Source organism: Schistocerca americana, chromosome 2 (genome assembly GCF_021461395.2).
Source record: "Schistocerca americana isolate TAMUIC-IGC-003095 chromosome 2, iqSchAmer2.1, whole genome shotgun sequence".
Classification (NCBI taxonomy): Eukaryota; Metazoa; Arthropoda; class Insecta; order Orthoptera; family Acrididae; genus Schistocerca; species Schistocerca americana.
The window spans coordinates 194,190,729-194,210,769 of NC_060120.1; the positions used below are offsets into that span (position 1 = coordinate 194,190,729).

The 20,041-nt window shown below is 42.2% G+C and overlaps 1 protein-coding gene across 2 annotated transcripts in view; it reads left to right on the forward strand.

The window, feature by feature from the left end:
* Positions 1–11,156: 11,156 nt before the first annotated feature.
* Positions 11,157–20,041, forward strand: part of LOC124596067 (vesicular glutamate transporter 2.2-like) — a 97,431-nt gene continuing 88,546 nt past the window's right edge. For both annotated transcript variants that reach the window (XM_047135050.1, XM_047135051.1), the window contains exon 1: positions 11,157–11,382. In XM_047135050.1, coding sequence (XP_046991006.1) covers positions 11,215–11,382 — 168 coding nt within the window. In that variant the 5' untranslated portion in view covers positions 11,157–11,214. The remainder of the gene's footprint in view (positions 11,383–20,041) is intronic.

Below are 20,041 nucleotides of genomic sequence, written 5' to 3' on the forward strand. Positions count from 1 at the left end.
GTGAACTTTTGAACCAGGTGAATGGAGCATGGATGACCTTACCGCAGGACGCCGTTCTCGCATTATATGCGTCGATGTCATCACAAATGGAAAAAGTTATCAGGGCCTATGACGGGCCCTGTGACTACTAGACAACAGAACGGATGCTGAGCCGAGGTGACTGAAATGCTAATCGTTTCTGCATGTCCTATGAATATGAACGTCCTATCTCGAGTTCAGTGCATTAGGATATTTCTGCACTTGCTTTGTACAGGTCCGCCATACGCCATGAAATTTGCGTTCTAATTCTCCGTCCAATAGGATGCCGACATTCACTTGCACGTTTCATTTGCTGTGGTTGCATCTTGATATATGTCACGTCACAGTAATGGTCAGGGAATGTGGAAGGTGCTGTTTCAGAATTTACTACATCTGTTTTTAACTGCCCTGGTACATAACGTTATATCCAGCCTGCCTGCTGATGTATTCGTCACGTAGTTGTAAATCGGTAATGATGCATCTGTTGGTTTCCCCGTGCCTTCCGAAGTGTTGAAGTTTGTTTGTTGGTCAATAAAATTTAATAGCCATGGTGTCTCAAAAGATACAGCACAACTTAAATCTGTTATAGAATCCAAACTATGAATATATTCGCGCCATATTTGGCTAATGTGACACACTCAGTCACAAAATTCTCATGCCGTTTAATTAATTTCGACATGTTCGCCTTTGCTGGTACGCACAACATCCAGTTTATATTGAAGTTTTACACACACTCTGCGCAACCTATCCGCGTCAGCTGTGGCAATGGCAGCAACGATCCGGTTCTTTAAATCACTGATGTGGTTCACTGTCGTTTGGTAGACTCTGCTACGACTGCACACCACGGCGGCTGAGAACGGACTGAAATGAGCTAGCCGAGCGCAGTTCACGACCCGTCCTCACAGCTTTAAGGTCGGGACACGCACGTCCGGGCCGTGTCAGGGCCGAGCGTCGGACGAGTGACGGCCGTGCTCCGGTCCGTTCCTGCAGGGGCCACACATGACCGGGGCGCGTCCGTGTCTTTGTCGTTCCTTGTAGTGACTCGGACGCGGTGATCTGTGCTTCTATTTGTGAAAGCTGTTAAACGTGTTCACGAATTTTCGTAACAGTGAATTGGGACTTATAGCACTTGCTTTAGATGAAGAGGAAAAAGAACGAAGGCAAACAAGAAGAAGAAAATTATGGATCCACAGTGCCTGGAAAACAAGACCAGTACAGGGAGAGTTTCGAACATTATTTTCTCATCTCATAGATGATGAGACAAAGTTTTATGAATATTTTAGGATGACGCAGTACACCTTCTGTGAACTTTTAAAGAAACTAGAACCAGGACTGAGAAAAAACGACACTTTCTGGAGAGTATCAGTTTTACCCAAAGAACGACTGGCTGTTTTTTTCAGGTAGGTTAAAGAAAAGCACACAGAACACAAAAAAATAAGAAATTTTAAGGGCAGCATTTTTATTTTATTACTTTAGCAATTGAAAGATAAATACATAAGTTAGTAAATAATACAGTTAAATTGCTACTACCCTAAGAAAAACAAATGAGGGCTATTATGTGAATTAGTTTCTGAAGCTGATGAGGATACAGGGGAACTTGGAGGATGATCGCTTTGGTTATTTATATGCGAACTGTGGGAATCCCTTTGCAGATCCAAAAGCTCCTGTGTAGGTTCTGTTGACTCGTATTCCACAGGTGAAGGATATGGTGTTGAAACAGATTTTGCTGAGGAATTGGAGGATGATGGAGTGAATTGATGGACTGATACGTCATTCATGAGTTGATTCAGTTCAAAGTACTGTACACTTGAAAAAATCCTACTTTGAGTCGGGCAAGAAGAATATCCGAAAATGCATTCAGTATATTGCAACAGAAATTTCGAATATTTAGAAGAATCCTTCAGGGAGATCCTAATAACCTTACAATGATTGTGACGGCTGCGTGTGTACTGTACAACTTTATTAGAAAAATGGAAGGTTACAGGGTGCCCGAACAGAGGATGGATCAAAAGGAAACTGCTGAGGGATCCGGAAGATCATCAAATCTTTGAAACCTACCTCGAATTCGTGGGAGATCAACAGATGCTGCATTTGCTGTACGAGAACAACTCAAAAAATTCCTGAATTCTCCACAAGGGACTGTGGAATGGCAAGAACATGTCGCCTTGGCGATATAACGCTGACATAAACCAAACATTTGTTTGTAAAATAAAAAGTAAATAAATATCTTTCGGATATTAAAACTTGTATAGTTTTTATCTTACCTTTGGCTTGTAGATCTGTTGCAATTGTCTTCCAAACTCTGTCTTTGTAAGCGATATTCCTGTAGTTTTCACTTCCCTGATCGTAAAGAACAGGAAACTTACGAACTTCTTCTATTAGACGTTCCACGTCCATGTTTTATACACAGAACAGTCTTGCGCAGTTGCACAGCTCACAAGACAACTCTACAGTAAGGCCGTGTCCGTCACGTGAAAAATTAAACGCGGCGAATCCCGCCCGGCCCGGCCCCGGCCCGTAGACGTTCCCCGTTCACGGCCCGGTCAAGTGGGGCCCGCTACATTTGTTTTAATGACGTATTTCGTTGTCCGGGTGACGGCCGATGCTCGGACGTGTCTCGGCACGGACACAGTCCGGACATGTGTGTCCCGACCTTTACTTCCGCAAGTACTTCGACCCCTACCTCCAAACTTTACAGCTCCTCTCCTGCCTAAGTCGCAGGGTTAGCATTCCTACAAGAACGAATCTTGCGGAGACACTGCTTAGTCACAGTGTGCTGGCGACTGGTAGAGGATTTGGCCGCATGAGAGAAAGACCACGAATTCGTGTCCCAGTCACGTACACAATTTTAATTTACCACGAACTTCCATGTCAATGAACACTTCCGTACTGTCAAAATTCTTCGATATGCGACCGTAAAATTCAATACACTCTTCGTATTTTTTCGTATACTTCCTCTGATTGAGCGTTTACGACCGACCACAACTGTAGAATCCATTGTAACGACTGTCACGCTGGCGTGTACTCAAAAGCAAGCACTCGTAAATCTCATTCTTGAGCCCAGAATGTTTAAACGCTCGTTGTCGCACCTCACAGAGGTTGAATATGTGTTCTAGTATCGATCGAGACACAGCAACAGTAATCTCACAATATCCTTTGTACCTAAGAGCTCAGACTACATTGTCCTTTGGGTGTACTCTGAGCACTTCGTACTGCCATTTCACGTATGTCGCTTCTTTTCTTGCTGTAACGCTCAGTGTCGTTTCGAGAGCAATTTTCCACGCAAGTGACGCATCATTTGATGCCCTTCCCTCTTTGCCTCCCTTTCTTATGGATTGGTTGCCGTTCGTTTGCTCTTAGTGATACCTTTCAAAATCAGCCTCAATCTAATGAGCGCAGAAATGTGTTATTTTCGCTTCTAATTATGACACACCCTGCGTACAAAGTTTGCACTCTCAACCTGGCGCCCCAAGATACCACTTGCGTCGCTTGAGCCATAAAACAGTCAAGGTAATACAACCATCCAATCCGATGAAGTCTCACAATCATCTATTGTTCTTTTCGTGTCTCTGGAAGTTATAAGTAACCTGCCTGTTCTTTCTCACTTTGTATTCATTCTTGAACACAAAGCTCAAGATAGCACACCAGTCATCTACATCTACATCTACATTTATACTCCGCAAGCCACCCAACGGTGTGTGGCGGAGGGCACTTTACGTGCCACTGTCATTACCTCCCTTTCCTGTTCCAGTCGCGTATGGTTCGCGGGAAGAACGACTGTCTGAAAGCCTCCGTGCGCGCTCTAATCTCTCTAATTTTACATTCGTGATCTCCTCGGGAGGTATAAGTGGGGGGAAGCAATATATTCGATACCTCATCCAGAAACGCACCCTCTCGAAACCTGGCGAGCAAGCTACACCGCGATGCAGAGCGCCTCTCTTGCAGAGTCTGCCACTTGAGTTTATTAAACATCTCCGCAACGCTATCACGGTTACCAAATAACCCTGTGACGAAACGCGCCGCTCTTCTTTGGATCTTCTCTATCTCCTCCGTCAAACCGATCTGGTATGGATCCCACACTGATGAGCAATACTCAAGTATAGGTCGAACGAGTGTTATGTAAGCCACCTCCTTTGTTGATGGACTACATTTTCTAAGCACTCTCCCAATGAATCTCAACCTGGTACCCGCCTTACCAACAATTAATTCTATATGATCATTCCGCTTCAGATCGTTCCGCACGCATACTCCCAGATATTTTACGGAAGTAACTGCTACCACTGTTTTTTCCGCTATCATATAATCATACAATAAAGGATCCTTCTTTCTATGTATTCGCAATACATTACATTTGTCTATGTTAAGGGACAGTTGCCACTCCCTGCACCAAGTGCCTATCCGCTGCAGATCTTCCTGCATTTCGCTACAATTTTCTAATGCTGCAACTTCTCTGTATACTACAGCTTCATCCGCGAAAAGCTGCATGGAACTTCCGACACTATCTACTAGGTCATTTATATATATTGTGAAAAGCAATGGTCCCATAACACTCCCCTGTGGCACGCCAGAGGTTACTTTAACGTCTGTAGACGTCTCTCCATTGATAACAACATGCTGTGTTCTGTTTGCTAAAAACTCTTCAATCCAGCCACACAGCTGGTATGATATTCCGTAGGCTCTTACTTTGTTTATCAGGCGACAGTGCGGAACTGTATCGAACGCCTTCCGGAAGTCAAGAAAAATAGCATCTACCTGGGAGCCTGTATCTAATATTTTCTGGGTCTCATGAACAAATAAAGCGAGTTGGGTCTCACACGATCGCTGTTTCCGGAATCCATGTTGATTCCTACATAGTAGATTCTGGGTTTCCAAAAACGACATGATACTCGAGCAAAAAACATGTTCTAAAATTCTACAACAGATCGACGTCAGAGATATAGGTCTATAGTTTTGCGCATCTGCTCGACGACCCTTCTTGAAGACTGGCACTACCTGTGCTCTTTTCCAATCATTTGGAACCCTCCGTTCCTCTAGAGACTTGCGGTACACGGCTGTTAGAAGGGGGGCAAGTTCTTTCGCGTACTCTGTGTACAATCGAATTGGTATCCCGTCAGGTCCAGTGGACTTTCCTCTATTGAGTGATTCCAGTTGCTTTTCTATTCCTTGGACACTTATTTCGATGTCAGCCATAGACCTCACTAAACACGAAAACTATCAGAGTGGTTTCACTTTCTCCATATCTCATAAATTCTATATCAGGATCGACAGCTTCCTTACATTTACATCTAAACTCTCCAAGTCACCATGTGACGTATGGTGGAGGGTACTTCGACAACTACTGTTACTGAGGCCGACTGCACATCGATTCTACTCTCGCCAATGTACACTTCGCGTAAGAACTACGAGGATGAAAGAAATTAGGGCTCGTTCGGAGGGTTACGGACAGTCGTTTTTCCTTCTGTTTGCGAATGGAACAGAAAAGAAAGTGAGTAGTAGTGGTACGGGGAATCCTCTGCCATGTACCGAATGGTGGCTTGTGGACTATGTGTGTAGATGTACATCTCCTTTTCCCCCTACCTCTGTCCAACTCCTCCTCTTCCCTTTCTCTGCCCATTTCATCCTCCATCTCTCTCTGCCCATCTCCTCCTCCACTCTTTCTCTGCCCATATCTTTCTCCCTTCTCTCTCTGTCCAGCTTTTCCTTTCCCCTCTGTCCATCTGCTCCTTCCCTCTGTGTTCATGTCCTTCCCCCTGTGTCAACCTCTCCTCTCCTTCTATTTTCTCCTCCTCCTCTTTAAGTCTGCCTCCTCCTTCCCATCTCTTTGCGCATTTCCTTCTTCTCCCTCTCCATCCATCTCCTTCTCATTCCTCGCTCTGTTCATCTCATTTCCACCCCTTCTCTGTCCATCTGCTCTTCCCAACATCTCTATCCAATTTCCCCTCCACCCTCTCTGACCAGCTCCTCCTTCCCCTTTATCTGCGTCCATCTCCTTCCTACCCTTCCCTGTCTGTCCATCACATCCTTCTATTTCCCCTCTTCACGCCCCCCCCCCCCACACACACCAGTAGGAGGTTGCTGGTTGTACCCCCACAGCATTTCTTTCCGCACAGTAAATGGTATGTGTACAAACTTTGGTTCAAAACGAGGTTTATACACATTTCGCATACATTTTACATATATCTCACATATCTGTACACATAATTCACTTGTATCTCTAGCGAATTCCGCTCTGCAGTTTCGTTTTCATCAGTTCCATATTTATGACGTCATACCTCCTGAACTATGTGTCGTACCATGATATAATTATGTAGGAATTGCCAGCGATATATTTTATTGCCGGCGGCGAGTGGTTTGCGAATAGAATGAGTAGTAAGTGAGTAAAAAACTTAAACGCGTACATGATGCGATAGCGTTTCACGCATCTCATTGTTTATGACGTCATATCTCCTGAACTATGCATCTTACAATGATGAATTTTTGCAAGTACACTTGTGCTATATGTAAATACTGGGTGCAAAATGTGTTGCAAACAGAGTTAATAGTAAACGAGCAATAAATTAGGTCATGCCTGATGCGACAATTTTACTGCATGATCAACGAAAATGCATAAGTGATAATCTATTTTCCTTCCATTATTTTGTGAGAGACGTCAGCAAGAAAAACTCTCTTTAAGGTTTGAAATTATGTGCAAAGTTAGTTTGCAGTCAGTAAGTGCTCTCGTTCTCAAATACTGGATTAATGTAGGCGGGCTATTGGAGCTTCATGAGTTATTCTTCTTTTTCATCCCCACCTCCGCCTTTTTGAGAGGTAGGCGGTTCATACCCCCACAGTCGTTCTTACCAGAGGATAAGTGCTATATGTACCAAGTTTGGTTGAAATTGTTCCAGTGGTTTAGGAGGCGATGTGGAACATACATAAATATACACACTTTTACGGTATGTATGGATATGAAAAGTAAAGATCCTGTAGCATTCCGCTGGGGAATGCCCGAAGAAAAGTTCTCTCCGTCGAAAATGACGTGCTGTGTTCTGTTTGCTAGGAACTCTCCATTCCAATCACACATCTGGTCTGATATTTCGTACATTCGTATTTTGTTCATTAGGCGCTAGTGAGAAACTATATCGAACGAATTCTGGAACTGCAACTTCACCGCACCAACTTGGAAACCGGTGTACACTGCTTTCTGAGTCTTATGAACAAACAGCGCTAGCTAAGTTTCAAACAATCTTTGCTGTCGGAGTCAATGTTGATCTTAAATTTATCCGAATTACATGGAATCTTTTGAAGACTGCAAGTGTCTTGTAAATTTATGAAATAATTTCTAATTCTACTGTCACTTTTTACTAATATTTAATTAGTACGACACGTTTCAGCAATAAACTGTCGTCATGTGTTATGAATTCCGTGTTGATTCCAACGGAGTTCCATTATCCGGAATTGACACAATACGCGAGCATTAAACATGTGGCAAAATTATGCAACAGACTGACGTCAGTGAAATAGGCCTATAGATTTCTGCATCTGTTCGACGACTCTTCTTGAAACGTTTACATTCAAAAACCTGTGACACAAGGGCTGAAGGGGGTACGAAACGAAGAGCAGGAAAAGGCAGCAGTACGCCCCCTGCGCACCACACAGACAGTTCAGTAGCAATTTGAAGAAATCCACGATATTAAATGGATATTGTCTAGTACCAAATGTACCAAGAGTAATATCAAAACGTCGCCATTCACCGCTATTATCTTTGCAACTGAGAATGGCAGACGGTTCTAGGTACCATTAATCTGTGATGCGTTATCTCAGCGTCTAAAATTACTTAAAATATAAACGTAAAAATTATTTCATGTACCTGGACGTCACCTGTCTGACACCAAAACAATGAGGAAATAAAATACAAACTATAGTTTCTAGGTTAAGTATATAGTTGGTTATAAGGTAAGTAGCATTAGTTTGTTTAGTGACTAATAAACATACTGTTTCAACAGTTTTTGGTTTTATTTTGTAAGCAACAGTGCTTCATTTCCTCCATTTCTCCCCGTTACGCGAAACCAATATGTGTTAACCGCATTCTTCTAGCTCCGATATTGGATACACTCTAGCAAAATCAAACTTCAAGGCTTTTTCACAGACACTCAGAATATTTCAGACTAGGAATATCTGCGGTTCGCTCATTGGTTTAGTGAAATACTGGGAGATTATCAGTTGGGTAAATTTAGCTACAGCAAAATTAATTTCTACTTGGGCATATTAGTGCACTTCATTACCAGTTGAGGACAGGTGCCTTCCATGTGAGATGACAGGCAACCCAACAGAACTAGCCTAGTCTCTATGAGCAACGACAATAGGGTGATCGTCAGTTACATTCAAAACGAAAGTGCAGAGGAACTTCACGTCAGGCATGTCAGCAAAGCGTTCCTGTGTAGGACTCTTCTATGCCGTAGCGTTCTCCAAAATATTTCCTCCACGGCAATGGCACCGCTATATTCAGAACACAAGGCCAATGGATTTCATATAAGAAAGGCTGACCAGCTAAACGTAAGATAAAAGTAATGTAAGAGTACACCCCAGAGATGCACACTCTAAGACAAAGAAAACCCTGAAACTTCCTGGCAGATTTAAACTGTGTGCCGGACCGAGACTCGAACTCGGGACCTTTGCCTTTCGCGGACAAGCACTTGCCAGGAAGTTTCATATCAGCGCACATTCCGCTGCAGAGTGAAAATCTCATTCTGGAAAGAAAATCCTACTTGGGGGCTCAATTCCAAGCGAGATTCATCACTGAAGAGAATTCTACTCCATTCAGTGAGATTTCAGGCCAAAGAAGTGTCTAGAGACGACCTGGACCGCTGTGGGATACCAACGAATACGTCTCGACAGCCAGTAATGATGGTCTGAGTGCCGTTTTTTTCATAGCAGAACCCCTTTGGTTGTCATACGCGGAAACCTTACATCAGAGTGATACATCGACGTTATTCTATGACCCTTTTTGTTGCCCTTTGTGGCAAGCTATCCGAGGCCTACATTTCAGCAAAATAATGCCCGTCCGCACACGGCGAGAGTTTCTACTGCTTGTCTTCGTGCTTGCCAAGCCCTGCTTTGGCAGCAAAGTCGTGGATCTCTCCGTAACTGAGAACGTTTGGAGCATTTTTAGCAGTGCCCTCCAACCTGGTCGGGATTTTGACGATGTAGCACACCAGCTTGGACAGAATTTGGCACGATATCACGCAGGAGGACATCCAACAACTCTGTCGATGAATGCCAAACTGAATAACTGCTTCCATAAGCACCAGGGTTGGGCCAACGCATTATTGACTTGCTCAATTTGTGTAGCTCTTTCTCTTTTCTGAAATTATAATCATTTATTTGTTTGGTCATACACATCACGTCTCACGGTTTCCGTCCCCTTCGGATAATTCCTTCGTGGTGCGTCGCTTTTTTTATTTCTTGATCTTAGAGTGTAATTCATACAGAATCTTCCACTATTGAAGCGTATTTCTGGCAAACACAATTAGGTGTTGTACCGGCCCTATAGTTAGTACAGTAGTAAACTGGAAACACTGAATCCTTCAGATGGTAGCACAGCTAAATGGTGAACCACAGCAAGAATAGAGGCGACTGTACAACCTTTGTTTTCGCCAAACGCCACCTGCATGATACTTTTCTTGTGGAACACCCTTGTAGAGTATACACCACTGATAGTATCTTCTTGTATATCTCCAGCACATCCCACTGTGGATAGAAGGTGGCATCCATCAACCCAGACCATGTACCGATGTCTCCGTGTTGATATACAAAGCGAGCTCGACAGTATTAGCACATCGGACTGGTATGCAGGGTGACGACGGTTCAAATCCGCGTCCGCCCATCCAGATTCAGGTTTTCCCGAAATCACTCCAGGCAAATGCTGGGATGGCTCCTTTCAAAGGGCATGACCAATACCCTCCCCTGTTCTTGAAACATTTCGAACTTGTGCTCCGTCCCTAACACCCTCCATGTCTGTGGGACGTTAAGCCCTAATCTTCCTCTCCTTCCTTCCGTGTTGATAGAAAGTTGCCGCTAGTTCAGGCCCGGAATCCACCAAGCTGCCGCACTGGTGGCGAAGCGAATTTGCAGTTCCTTCCGTTTTGCCCACACCCGGTTCTGTTGGTCCCTTGTTGTCTGTCCTCTTTAACTCTCGCGGTAGATTTTAGAAAAAAAGGAAGCATAGGGCTTAACATCCCATGAAAGTCGATGTCATTAGTGACGAAACGCTCTGCTCTTCCCTGTCTGTCTTCCCCGTCGCTGACGACGATCACTCTAAATATGAGGAACAAGGTGTTTACAAGATATCTCCTTAGAGGTTTATTTACTTTCCCTTAGTATTCTTGTAATAAATCTCATCTCCAAGGTTGAAACAGATAACTTGAAAACATAAGTGGCAGTGTCTCGAAATAAACAATATTTTAATAAATATACCAATAATAGTCGTCTCCAAACTACAGAGGTGTCGTCCTTCGTGGAATTTTCCTTTCAGTTCCTGCAGAGGAGATTCTCTATCACCGAAGTGGTCGTAATACGGGACAATTACATCATGAAATGACCTATGCAGTGAATGTGAATGTCGTGTGACTAGGGTCTCCAATCCGGTAGACTGTTCGCCGGGTGCTAGTCTTTCGATTTGACGCCACTTCGGCGACTTGCGCGTCTATGGGGATGAAATGATGATGATTAGGACAACACAACATTTAATCCCTGAGCGGAGAAAATCTCCGACTCAGCAGGGAATCGAACCTGGGCCCTTAGGATAGACATTCTGTCGCGCTGATCACTCCCCTACCGGGGGCGGACACCTATGCAGTTATGAGCACATACAAGCAATTGGTGACGTGAGCGAGGAAGAAAGCAAAGTTACAAGCCGATTAATATATTTTCATTTGGCGCAAACTTGGAAATAATTTAATAATGTTTATTAACAGTAGACAAGTAATGCTGTATTACAGGCAATAGAGGAAAAATGCATCGTAATTCCTTGCTTTCTAATTAAGGAGAAAATAAAGTTGTTCTTAACCTGATTGAATTTTCAAAATGAAAGATATTACAACAAAATTCATTGTCAGATCTATTGAAAAAACACTTTTCCATTGCTCTGTTATAGGATGCCTGTCATGCACCACTGTACTGTGGTGTATCACCTTCCTGGGCTGTGGAGTCAACTACATGATCAGGAGCAACATCAACATCGCTATAGTCTCCATGGTGAAGAAACGATCGTCAGACGGGAGTGCAGTGGTCAGCGAATGCTTCCATTCGGATATCAATATAACCAGAAACTACACCCTCAACGAGAGCCTTCCTCAAGTAGAACCGATTGATGACGATAACGAGGTAACTGTTTTAAGAGAAGTAAACGAAACTCAGCTTGAGAAATTTAAACAACAGTTACTCCAAAATTTGCTTCCATCCGTTGATCGCCTCCTCACAATGCATAAATCCGGGCTATAATAATGCGCTACTCTGAGGTGACAAGGGTCATGGGATACTTCCTATCTTGTCGGAGCTCCTTTTGACCAGCATAGTGCAACAATTCAACATGGCGTGGACTCAACAAGTTGTTGGAAGTCTCCTGCAGAAATATTGTCGCCCGTAACTGCGCAAGTGCTGACCTGTCGATTATCACCTATAAACGTTCGACGGGATTCATGTTGGGCGATCTGAGGGGCCAGATCATTCGCTCTAACTGTCCAGGATGTGCTTCAAACCAATTGCGAACTATGTGGCCCGGTGACACAGCACATTGTGTCCCATAAAAATTTGGTTGGTTGGTTGTTTGGGGAAGGAGACCAGACAGCGTGGTCATCGGTCTCATCGAAGTAGGGAAGGATGGGGAAGGAAGTCGGCCGTGCCCTTTCAGAGGAACTATCCCGGCATTTGCCTGGAGTGATTTAGGGAAATCACGGAAAACCTAAATCAGGATGGCCGGACGCGGGATTGAACCGTCGTCCTCCTGAACGCGAGTCCAGTGTCTAACCACTGCGCCACCTTGCTCGGTCATAAAAATTTCATCGTCGTTTGCGAACATGAAGCCCATGAAGGCTGCAAATGGTCTCCAAGTAGCCAAACAAAACCATCTCCAGTCAATGATCGGTTCAGTTGGACCAGAAGACCCAGTCCTTCCATGTTAACAGAGCCCACACCATTACGGAACCATTACCATCTTGTAGGGTCACCTGTTGACAGCCGGCTGGAGTGGCCGAGCGGTTCTTGGCGCTACAGTCTGGAACCACGCGACCGCTACGGACGCAGGTTCCAATCCTGCCTCGGGCATGGATGTGTGTGATGTCCTCAGGTTAGTTAGGTTTAAGTAGTTCTAAGTTCTAGGGGACTGATGACCTCAGATGTTAAGTCCCATAGTGCTCAGAGCAATTTGAATTTGAACCTGTTGACAGCTTCTATCCGTGTCCGGCCGGGGTGGCCGAGCGGTTCTAGGCGCTTCAGTCTGGAACCCCGTGACCGCTACGGTCGCAGGTTCGAATCCTGCTTCGGGTATGGATGTGTATGATGCCCTTAGATTAGTTAGGTTTAAGTAGCTCTAAGTTCTAGGGGACTGATGACCTCGGAAGTTAAGTCCCATAGTGCTCAGAGCCATTTGAACCATTTTTTTCTATCCGTAGCTTCATGGAGTCCGCGCCGCACCCCTCACACGAACCCTGAATCACCAGTCTTCTGGCTGGATTGATGTGGTCCCACACGAATTCCTCTCCGTGCTAACCTCTTCATCTCAGAGTTGCATTTGTAACCTACGTCCTCAGTTATTTGCTGGATTTACTCCAGTCTCGCTCTTCCTCCACAGCTTCCTCTACAGGTCCCTCTAATACCATCGAAGTCATTTCCTGATATGTTAACAGTTGTCCTATCGTCCCATGTCTTCTCCTGGTCAGTGTTTTACACATATTCCTTTCCGCTCCGATACTGCGCGGAACCTTCTCATTCCTTACCTTAGCAGTCCATCTAAATTTCAACATTCATCTGTAGCACCACATCTCAAATGCTTCGATTCTCTTCTGTTTCTGTTTTCCCACAGTCCATGTTTTACTGCCCTACAATGATGTGCTCCAAACGTACATTCTCAGAAATTTCTTCCTCAAATGAAGGTCTATGTTTGATATTAGTAGACTTCTCTCAGGCAGGAATGCCCCTTTTGCCAGTGCTAGTCCGCTTTTTATGTCCTCCTTGCTCTGTCCTTCATTGTTTATTTTGCTGCCTAGGTAGCAGAAATCCTTAATTTATTCTACCGTTAAGTTTCTCACTACTCTCATTTCGGCTACTTCTCATTACTTTCGTCTTTCTTCGATTTACTCTCAATCCTTATGCTGTACTCCGTAGACAGTGCATTCCACTCAACAGATCATGTAATTCTCCTTCACTCTCACTCAGGATAGCAGTTTCATTAGGACACTGTATCATTGAAATCCTTTCACCCTGAATTTTAATCCCACTCCTGAATCTTTCTTTTTATTTCCGTCATTGCTTCTTCGATGTACAGATTAAACAGTAAGGGTGAAGGCTACATCCCTATCTTACACACTTTTTAATCCGAGCACTTCGTTTTTGGCGTCCTCTCTTATTATTTCCTGTTGGCTCTTGTACATATTCTATATTACCCGTCTCTACCTATAGCTTATCCCTATTTTTCGCAGAATTTTAACATCTTGCACTATTTTACATTATCGAACGCTTTTTCTTTTTCGTCAAATCATATGAATCGGTTTTTCTTTAGTCTCGCTTCCTTTATCAATGGAAACCTGATAATTGCCTCTCTGGTAACTTTGCCTTTCCTAAAGCCAAACTGATGGTCGTTTAACACATCCTCAGTTTTCTTTTCCACTCTTCTACACATTATTCTGGTCAGCAAATTGGATGCATGAGCTGTTAAACCGACTGCGCCATAATTTTCGCAGTTATCAGCTCTAGCAGTTTTTGGAATTGTGTGCATGATAGTTTTCCGAAAGTCAGATGTTATGTCGCCAGACTCATACATTCTACGCGCCAACGTGAATAGCCGTTTTGTTACCACTTCCCCCAATGGCTTCAGAAATTCTGGTGGAATGTTATGTATCCCTTCTGGCTTATTTGATCTTGCGTCCTCGAAAGCTCTTTTAAATTCTAATTCTAATACTGGATCCACTATCTCTTCGAAATCGACTCCTGTTTCTTCTTATACCAGATCATACAAGTCTTCCCCCTCATAGATTTCTTCAATGTTCCCTTTCCACCTATCCGCTCTCTCCTCTGCATTTGACAGTGGAATTCGCGTTGCACTCTTAATGTTACCACCCTTGCTTTTAATTTAACCGAAAATTGTTTTAACTTTCCTTTATGGTAAGTTCTTCCAACAATAATTTCGTTTTCGATTTCTTCACATTTTTCATGTAGCTTCCCTACACTTTCCATTCATTTCATACCTCAGCTACTTGTATTTCTGTATTCCTGAATTTCCCTTAACATTTTTGTACTTCCTGATTTCATCGATCAACAGAAATATTTCTTCTGTTACCCATGGTTTCTTCGCAGTTACCTTCTTTGTGCCTATGTTTTTCTTTACAACTTCTGTGATTCCCCTTTTCAGATGTCCTTTCCTCTTAAACTGTATTGGTTACCGAACTATTCTGTATCGCAGTCTCTATAGCCTTAGAGAACTTCAAGCCTATCGCGTCATTCCTTAGTGCTTTCGTACCCCACTTCTTTGCGTATGGATTCTTTCTGACCAGTCTCTTAAACTTCAGTCTACTCTTCATCATTATTTCACTGTGATCTGAGTCTATATCTGCTCCTGGGTACGCCTTCCAATTCAGTATGTGATTTTGGAATCTCTGTCTGAGCATGGTGTAATCTAACTGAAATCTTCCCATATCGCCCAATTTATTCAAATATACCTTCTCCTCTTGTGATTCTTGACCAGAGTATTCTCTATTATTAGCTGAAATTTATTACAGAACTCAATGAGTGTTTTCCTCTCTCATTCTTTGTCTCAAGCCCATATTCTCCTGCAACCGTTTCTTCTACCCCTTCCCTTACAACTGCATTCTATTAGACTTTCGTCTCCCTTTCGTACCGAATTACCCTTTCAGTACCCTCATATACGTTATCTTCAGCTTGCAACGTCGGTATGTGTACTTGAACTATCATTGTCGATCTTGGTTTGCTGTCGATTTTGATAAGAACAACCCTATCACTCAACTGTTCACAGTAACACACTTTCTGCCCTACCTTCCTATTCATAACGAATCTTACACCCGTTATATCATTTTGTGCTGCTGTTGATATTACCCTGTACTCATCTGACCAGAAATCCTTATTTTCTTTCCATTTAAAAAATGGCTCTGAGTACTATGGGACTTAGCATCTGGGTCATCAGTCCCCTAGAACTTAGAACTACTTAAACCTAACTAACCTATGGACATCACACACATCCATGCCCGAGACAGGGTTCGAACCTGCAACCGTTGCAGGTTCCGGACTGAAGCGCCTAGAACCGCTCGGCCACCGCGGCCGGCTTTCCATTTCAGTTCACTGATTCCTACTACATCTAGATTAAGCCCTTGCGTTTCCCTTTTCGGATTTTCTAACTTCCCACCACGTTCAAGCTTCTGACACTCCACGTCCCGACTCGTAGAACGTTATCTTTTCGTTGATTATTCGATCTTTTTCTCATGTTCTCCTCTCCCATGGCAGTCCCTCCCGGAGATTCGAATGGGAGACTATTCCGGAATCTTTTGCCAATGGAGAGGTCATCATGATGCTTTTTCAATTACAGGCCACATGTCCTGTGGATATACGTTATGTGTCTTTAATGCAGTTATTGCCTTCTGTATCCTCATGTCGTTGGTCATTGCTGATTGTGCAGCTTTTAGGAGCAGTTTCCCAACGCAAGGTAAGAGGATGCCCTGAACCTCTGTCCGCTCCTCCTGCCATATTTGACAAGGCCGTTCGCAGATGTGAGTGACTTCTTATGCCAAAAGTCTTCGGCTGCCAATGTTGATTATTAATCAGCTCGTAACAACTGAAATCGGGACCCGTCTGACCAGGCCACGGTTTTCAAGTCGTCTAGGGACGAGCCGATATGGTCACGATAGCAGGAGTGTCGATACTGACGGTTTCGTGTTGTTAGCAAAGGCACTCGTGTCGGTCGTCTGCTGCCACAGTCCATTAACGCCAAATTTCGCTGCACTGTCACGACGGATACATTCGTCGTACGTCTCACATTGATTTCTGATGTTGTTTCACGCAGTGTTACTTGTTTGTTCCCACTGACAACTCTACGCAAACGTCGCTGCTCTCGGTTGTTAGGTGAAGGCTGTCGGCCGCTGCGTTGTCCTTGCTGAGAGGTAATGTTTGAAATCTGGTATTCTCGGCGCACTATTCACATTGTGGATCTCGAAATATTGGATTCCGTAACGATTTACAAACTGGAATGTCCCATACATTTCGCACCAACTACCATTCTGCGATCAACGTCTGTTAACACCCGTCGTGCAGCCATGATCACCCCGGAAACCTTTTCACGTGAATCACCTGACTAAAAATGACAGCTTCACCAACGCACTGTCCTTTTATACATTGTGTACGCTACACCACCGCCATCTGCATATGTGCATATCGCTATTCAATGACTTTTGTCACTTCAGTGTATTCCATTCCCAAAAATCTTTACAGGCACCAAATCAGCTGATTGATTACATTGTTTTGTAAATTAGTATTACTATTGTAATAATAAACGTTGGTCTATTATATAATTTTTCTAAGGATATTGTTATTTCTTGGTAATTGATTGAATTATCAATATTTATGGTTTCGGTATTTTTGAAGAAGTCAAGTCCGAACAACGGTGGTAGCGCGGACAATTCAGAGCATCTTGCTTCCTGCATTTACACCCACGTTCTATAATCCGCTGTGAAATGCGTGATAGATGGCACTTCCCATTTCATCAGATATTATAGCTTCTTTCCGTTCCATTCACGTTTTCAGTGTGGAAAGAATGGTTGCTTAGACAGAGTAGAACAGAATAGAATCTTTATTGTCACATGACATGTTATATACATTCATTTGAGTGAAACATTGGTGACTCGTCAATGAATAATTCTGTGCCTGCCTAAGTATACCTTAAAACAAGATACATTAAAATAAAGCATATGAATGCGCCCAGAAGCACATTAAAAATAAAAAGATAATTACATGTTAGATTTCTTCCTCTTTCTTAAAATTTCCACAGTGGTTTAAAATTACTCTTTTTAAGTATTTTTCATGCTTATTTTTCTACTTTATAAATATGGACATACTTCAAAGAGCACATACTTTCATAAAAGTAGTATACATGTATACATCTAGATATTTAGATACATAGTTTACACGATACATTGTTTATAAGTATGGACACATATAAAAACAACATATACCTTCATTAAAAGGGAACATAAGCATACACATAGAATGTAATGTAAAAAGAAACATGAAAACAAAATAGCTGTAATATCTCCCACTTGTCTTCAGTGTTTATAAAATCACCCACATTGTAGTAGCATCTGCTTTGTAAATATTCTTCAATATTTGCACCTGTGGGTTTTGTCTTACAGTCCTTTAACTCTGGACACATTTTATTGCTAAGCTTCAAAGTCATGTAATATGGAGTATTTTCAAATAATGGTAGTCTGTGGCAAGGTAGCATGTAATCTTGTTTGTGCCTTGTTTCATAAGCTTGTATAAATGAATTTCCCTCAAAAAGATGTGGGTTTTTGAACTCAAAGAGAAGTGTTTCATATATAAACATGGAAGGAATTCTCAGTAAGTCAAGACTTGCAAATAGATGTTCTCATGATTGTCTATTGTTTGTTCCAGTCGTAGGTCTGATCATTTTTTTTCTGTATCATGAACACTTTTAGGAGGTCTCCTTTTTCAACTCCCCAAAAAATTATGCCATATCTTACAACTGACATAAAATATGCATGATGCACAATTTTCCTAACAGCTAAGTCAGTTACTTTATTTAGAATCCTCATTGCATAAACAAAACAATTTAACTGCTTCAATAAGCAATCCACATGATCAGTCTCTGACAAGGTTTTGTTAATGATCACTCCCAGAAATTTAACAGATTGTGCAATTATCTGTTCTCTGCCTTTATAACTTAACTGTGTTATATATTGAATAGTTTGTTTGGTCCTGAGGTGTACAGTTTGTGTTTTTGTTATGTTTAGTTTCATAGCACTATTATTTATCCAATTTTCTAGTTCTTGAAGAGTCTCTTTCGTTTTCTGTGCTAATTCCTCAGCGCTTTTAAAGCAGACTACCACTGTTGAGTAATCTGCATGCTGAAGCGTGCCTGAAGTTACCTTACCTGGCACGTCATGTATATAATATAGAAATAGTAATGGGCCTAGTATGGCCCCTGGGGTACACTTGCTTGTATTTCCTTCCAAGTGGAGCAAGTTTTCTCGCCCTTATGTTGTATAACTACCCTCTGTTTCCTATTTTTGAGATACAATGTGAACAAACTTTAAGATTTTTCATAGAAGCCATAAGAAGCTAATTTGAGGAGCAGCTACTTATGGTTTACCGTATCAAATGCCTTACTTAGGTCACAGAAGATACTGGATACCCTCTCCTTGTTATCAAGGCATTTGTTTATTTTAGTGATTAGTTCCTCAGTATCATGGACAGGGCATCAGTCCTTCCTAAATCCATACTGATTATTAAGGATAATGTTATGTCTTTGTTATATTTTTCTAGTTGGTTATACACTTCTCACTCAAATACTTTAGAATTAACTGGTAGTATTGATACTGGGCGAAAATTTCCTATCTCCTCTTGTCTGCCGTTCTTGTGGTTTAGGTCGAACTTCCACATACTTCAAACTGTCCGGAAAGCAGCCCTCATGAAACGATCGATTTATTATGTGACAGAGTTGGGGTGCAATATTATTACATACTGCCTTATTATTTTTTTGTAACTTCATCCCAGCTCACAGATTTGAGATTTTTTTAGGGATTTTATAATGTTAGCCACTTCATAGCAGGATACATGAGTGACTTTGAATTCTACTGATCTGTGCCACATTATATTGGGACTTATATATGGAGGAGGGAGATAGTAAATTTTGTTAAAAATTTATGAAATACCTGTTGAATTCTTCACAAATATGTCTGGAATTTTGTAATCATTTCCCCATCTATTTCCAATTTATGATTAAAGCTTTTTGTTTTTGAGAACCTTTTTCAGTCCTGACAATCTGCCATACAGTTTCTGATTTATTTGTGGCATCTCATATGTATTTATTGTTTGCTATTTGTTTTGCCTGTTTAACTACTCTACCAAATATTATTTTATATTTGTTTACATAGCTGACAAATTCTGCAGCATGGTTGTTTTTAGCTTCCATGAGCAGGTTCCTCTCTCTAATACTAGAGATCGCTATGCCTTCAGTTACCCATGAGTTCTTTTTACAGTTTTTGTCACGTGGTGTTGTGGAGGGAAAGCAGTCATTGAAAACGCTAATGAATTCTGATACAAAAGCATTGTAGTTTGCGTTTATTGAGTAAGGCTGGCTGGACGTCCAACATGTTTCATTTAGTCTTGAGACAAATGTATTCACATTGTGTTGGCCGAAGTTCCTGACTCGTTTCACTGTTACAGTTTTTCCTAAATTTGGCAATGGGATAAAAAGGGCTGAATGGTTAGATATACCTAATCCTAAGATGTACTTTTCTGTAGCACCATAGTTGGTGTTGCTCACTATATTATCTATTCATGTTGCATAAGATACTGTTATTCTAGCGTGCTCGCTAAAGTTCAATGTTAAGCCATTTGTAGATAACATGTCCTTCAGAGAAACAGCAAACCTGTCATCAGCTCTTACATTTATGTTGAAGTCAGCACAAATTATGACCTTCTTATATAACTTTTCTACGTGCAACCTACACAGCAAGGTTTCGGATTTGTGGCTCTGAGCACTATGCACCTTAACTTCTGAGGTCATCAGTCGCCTAGAACT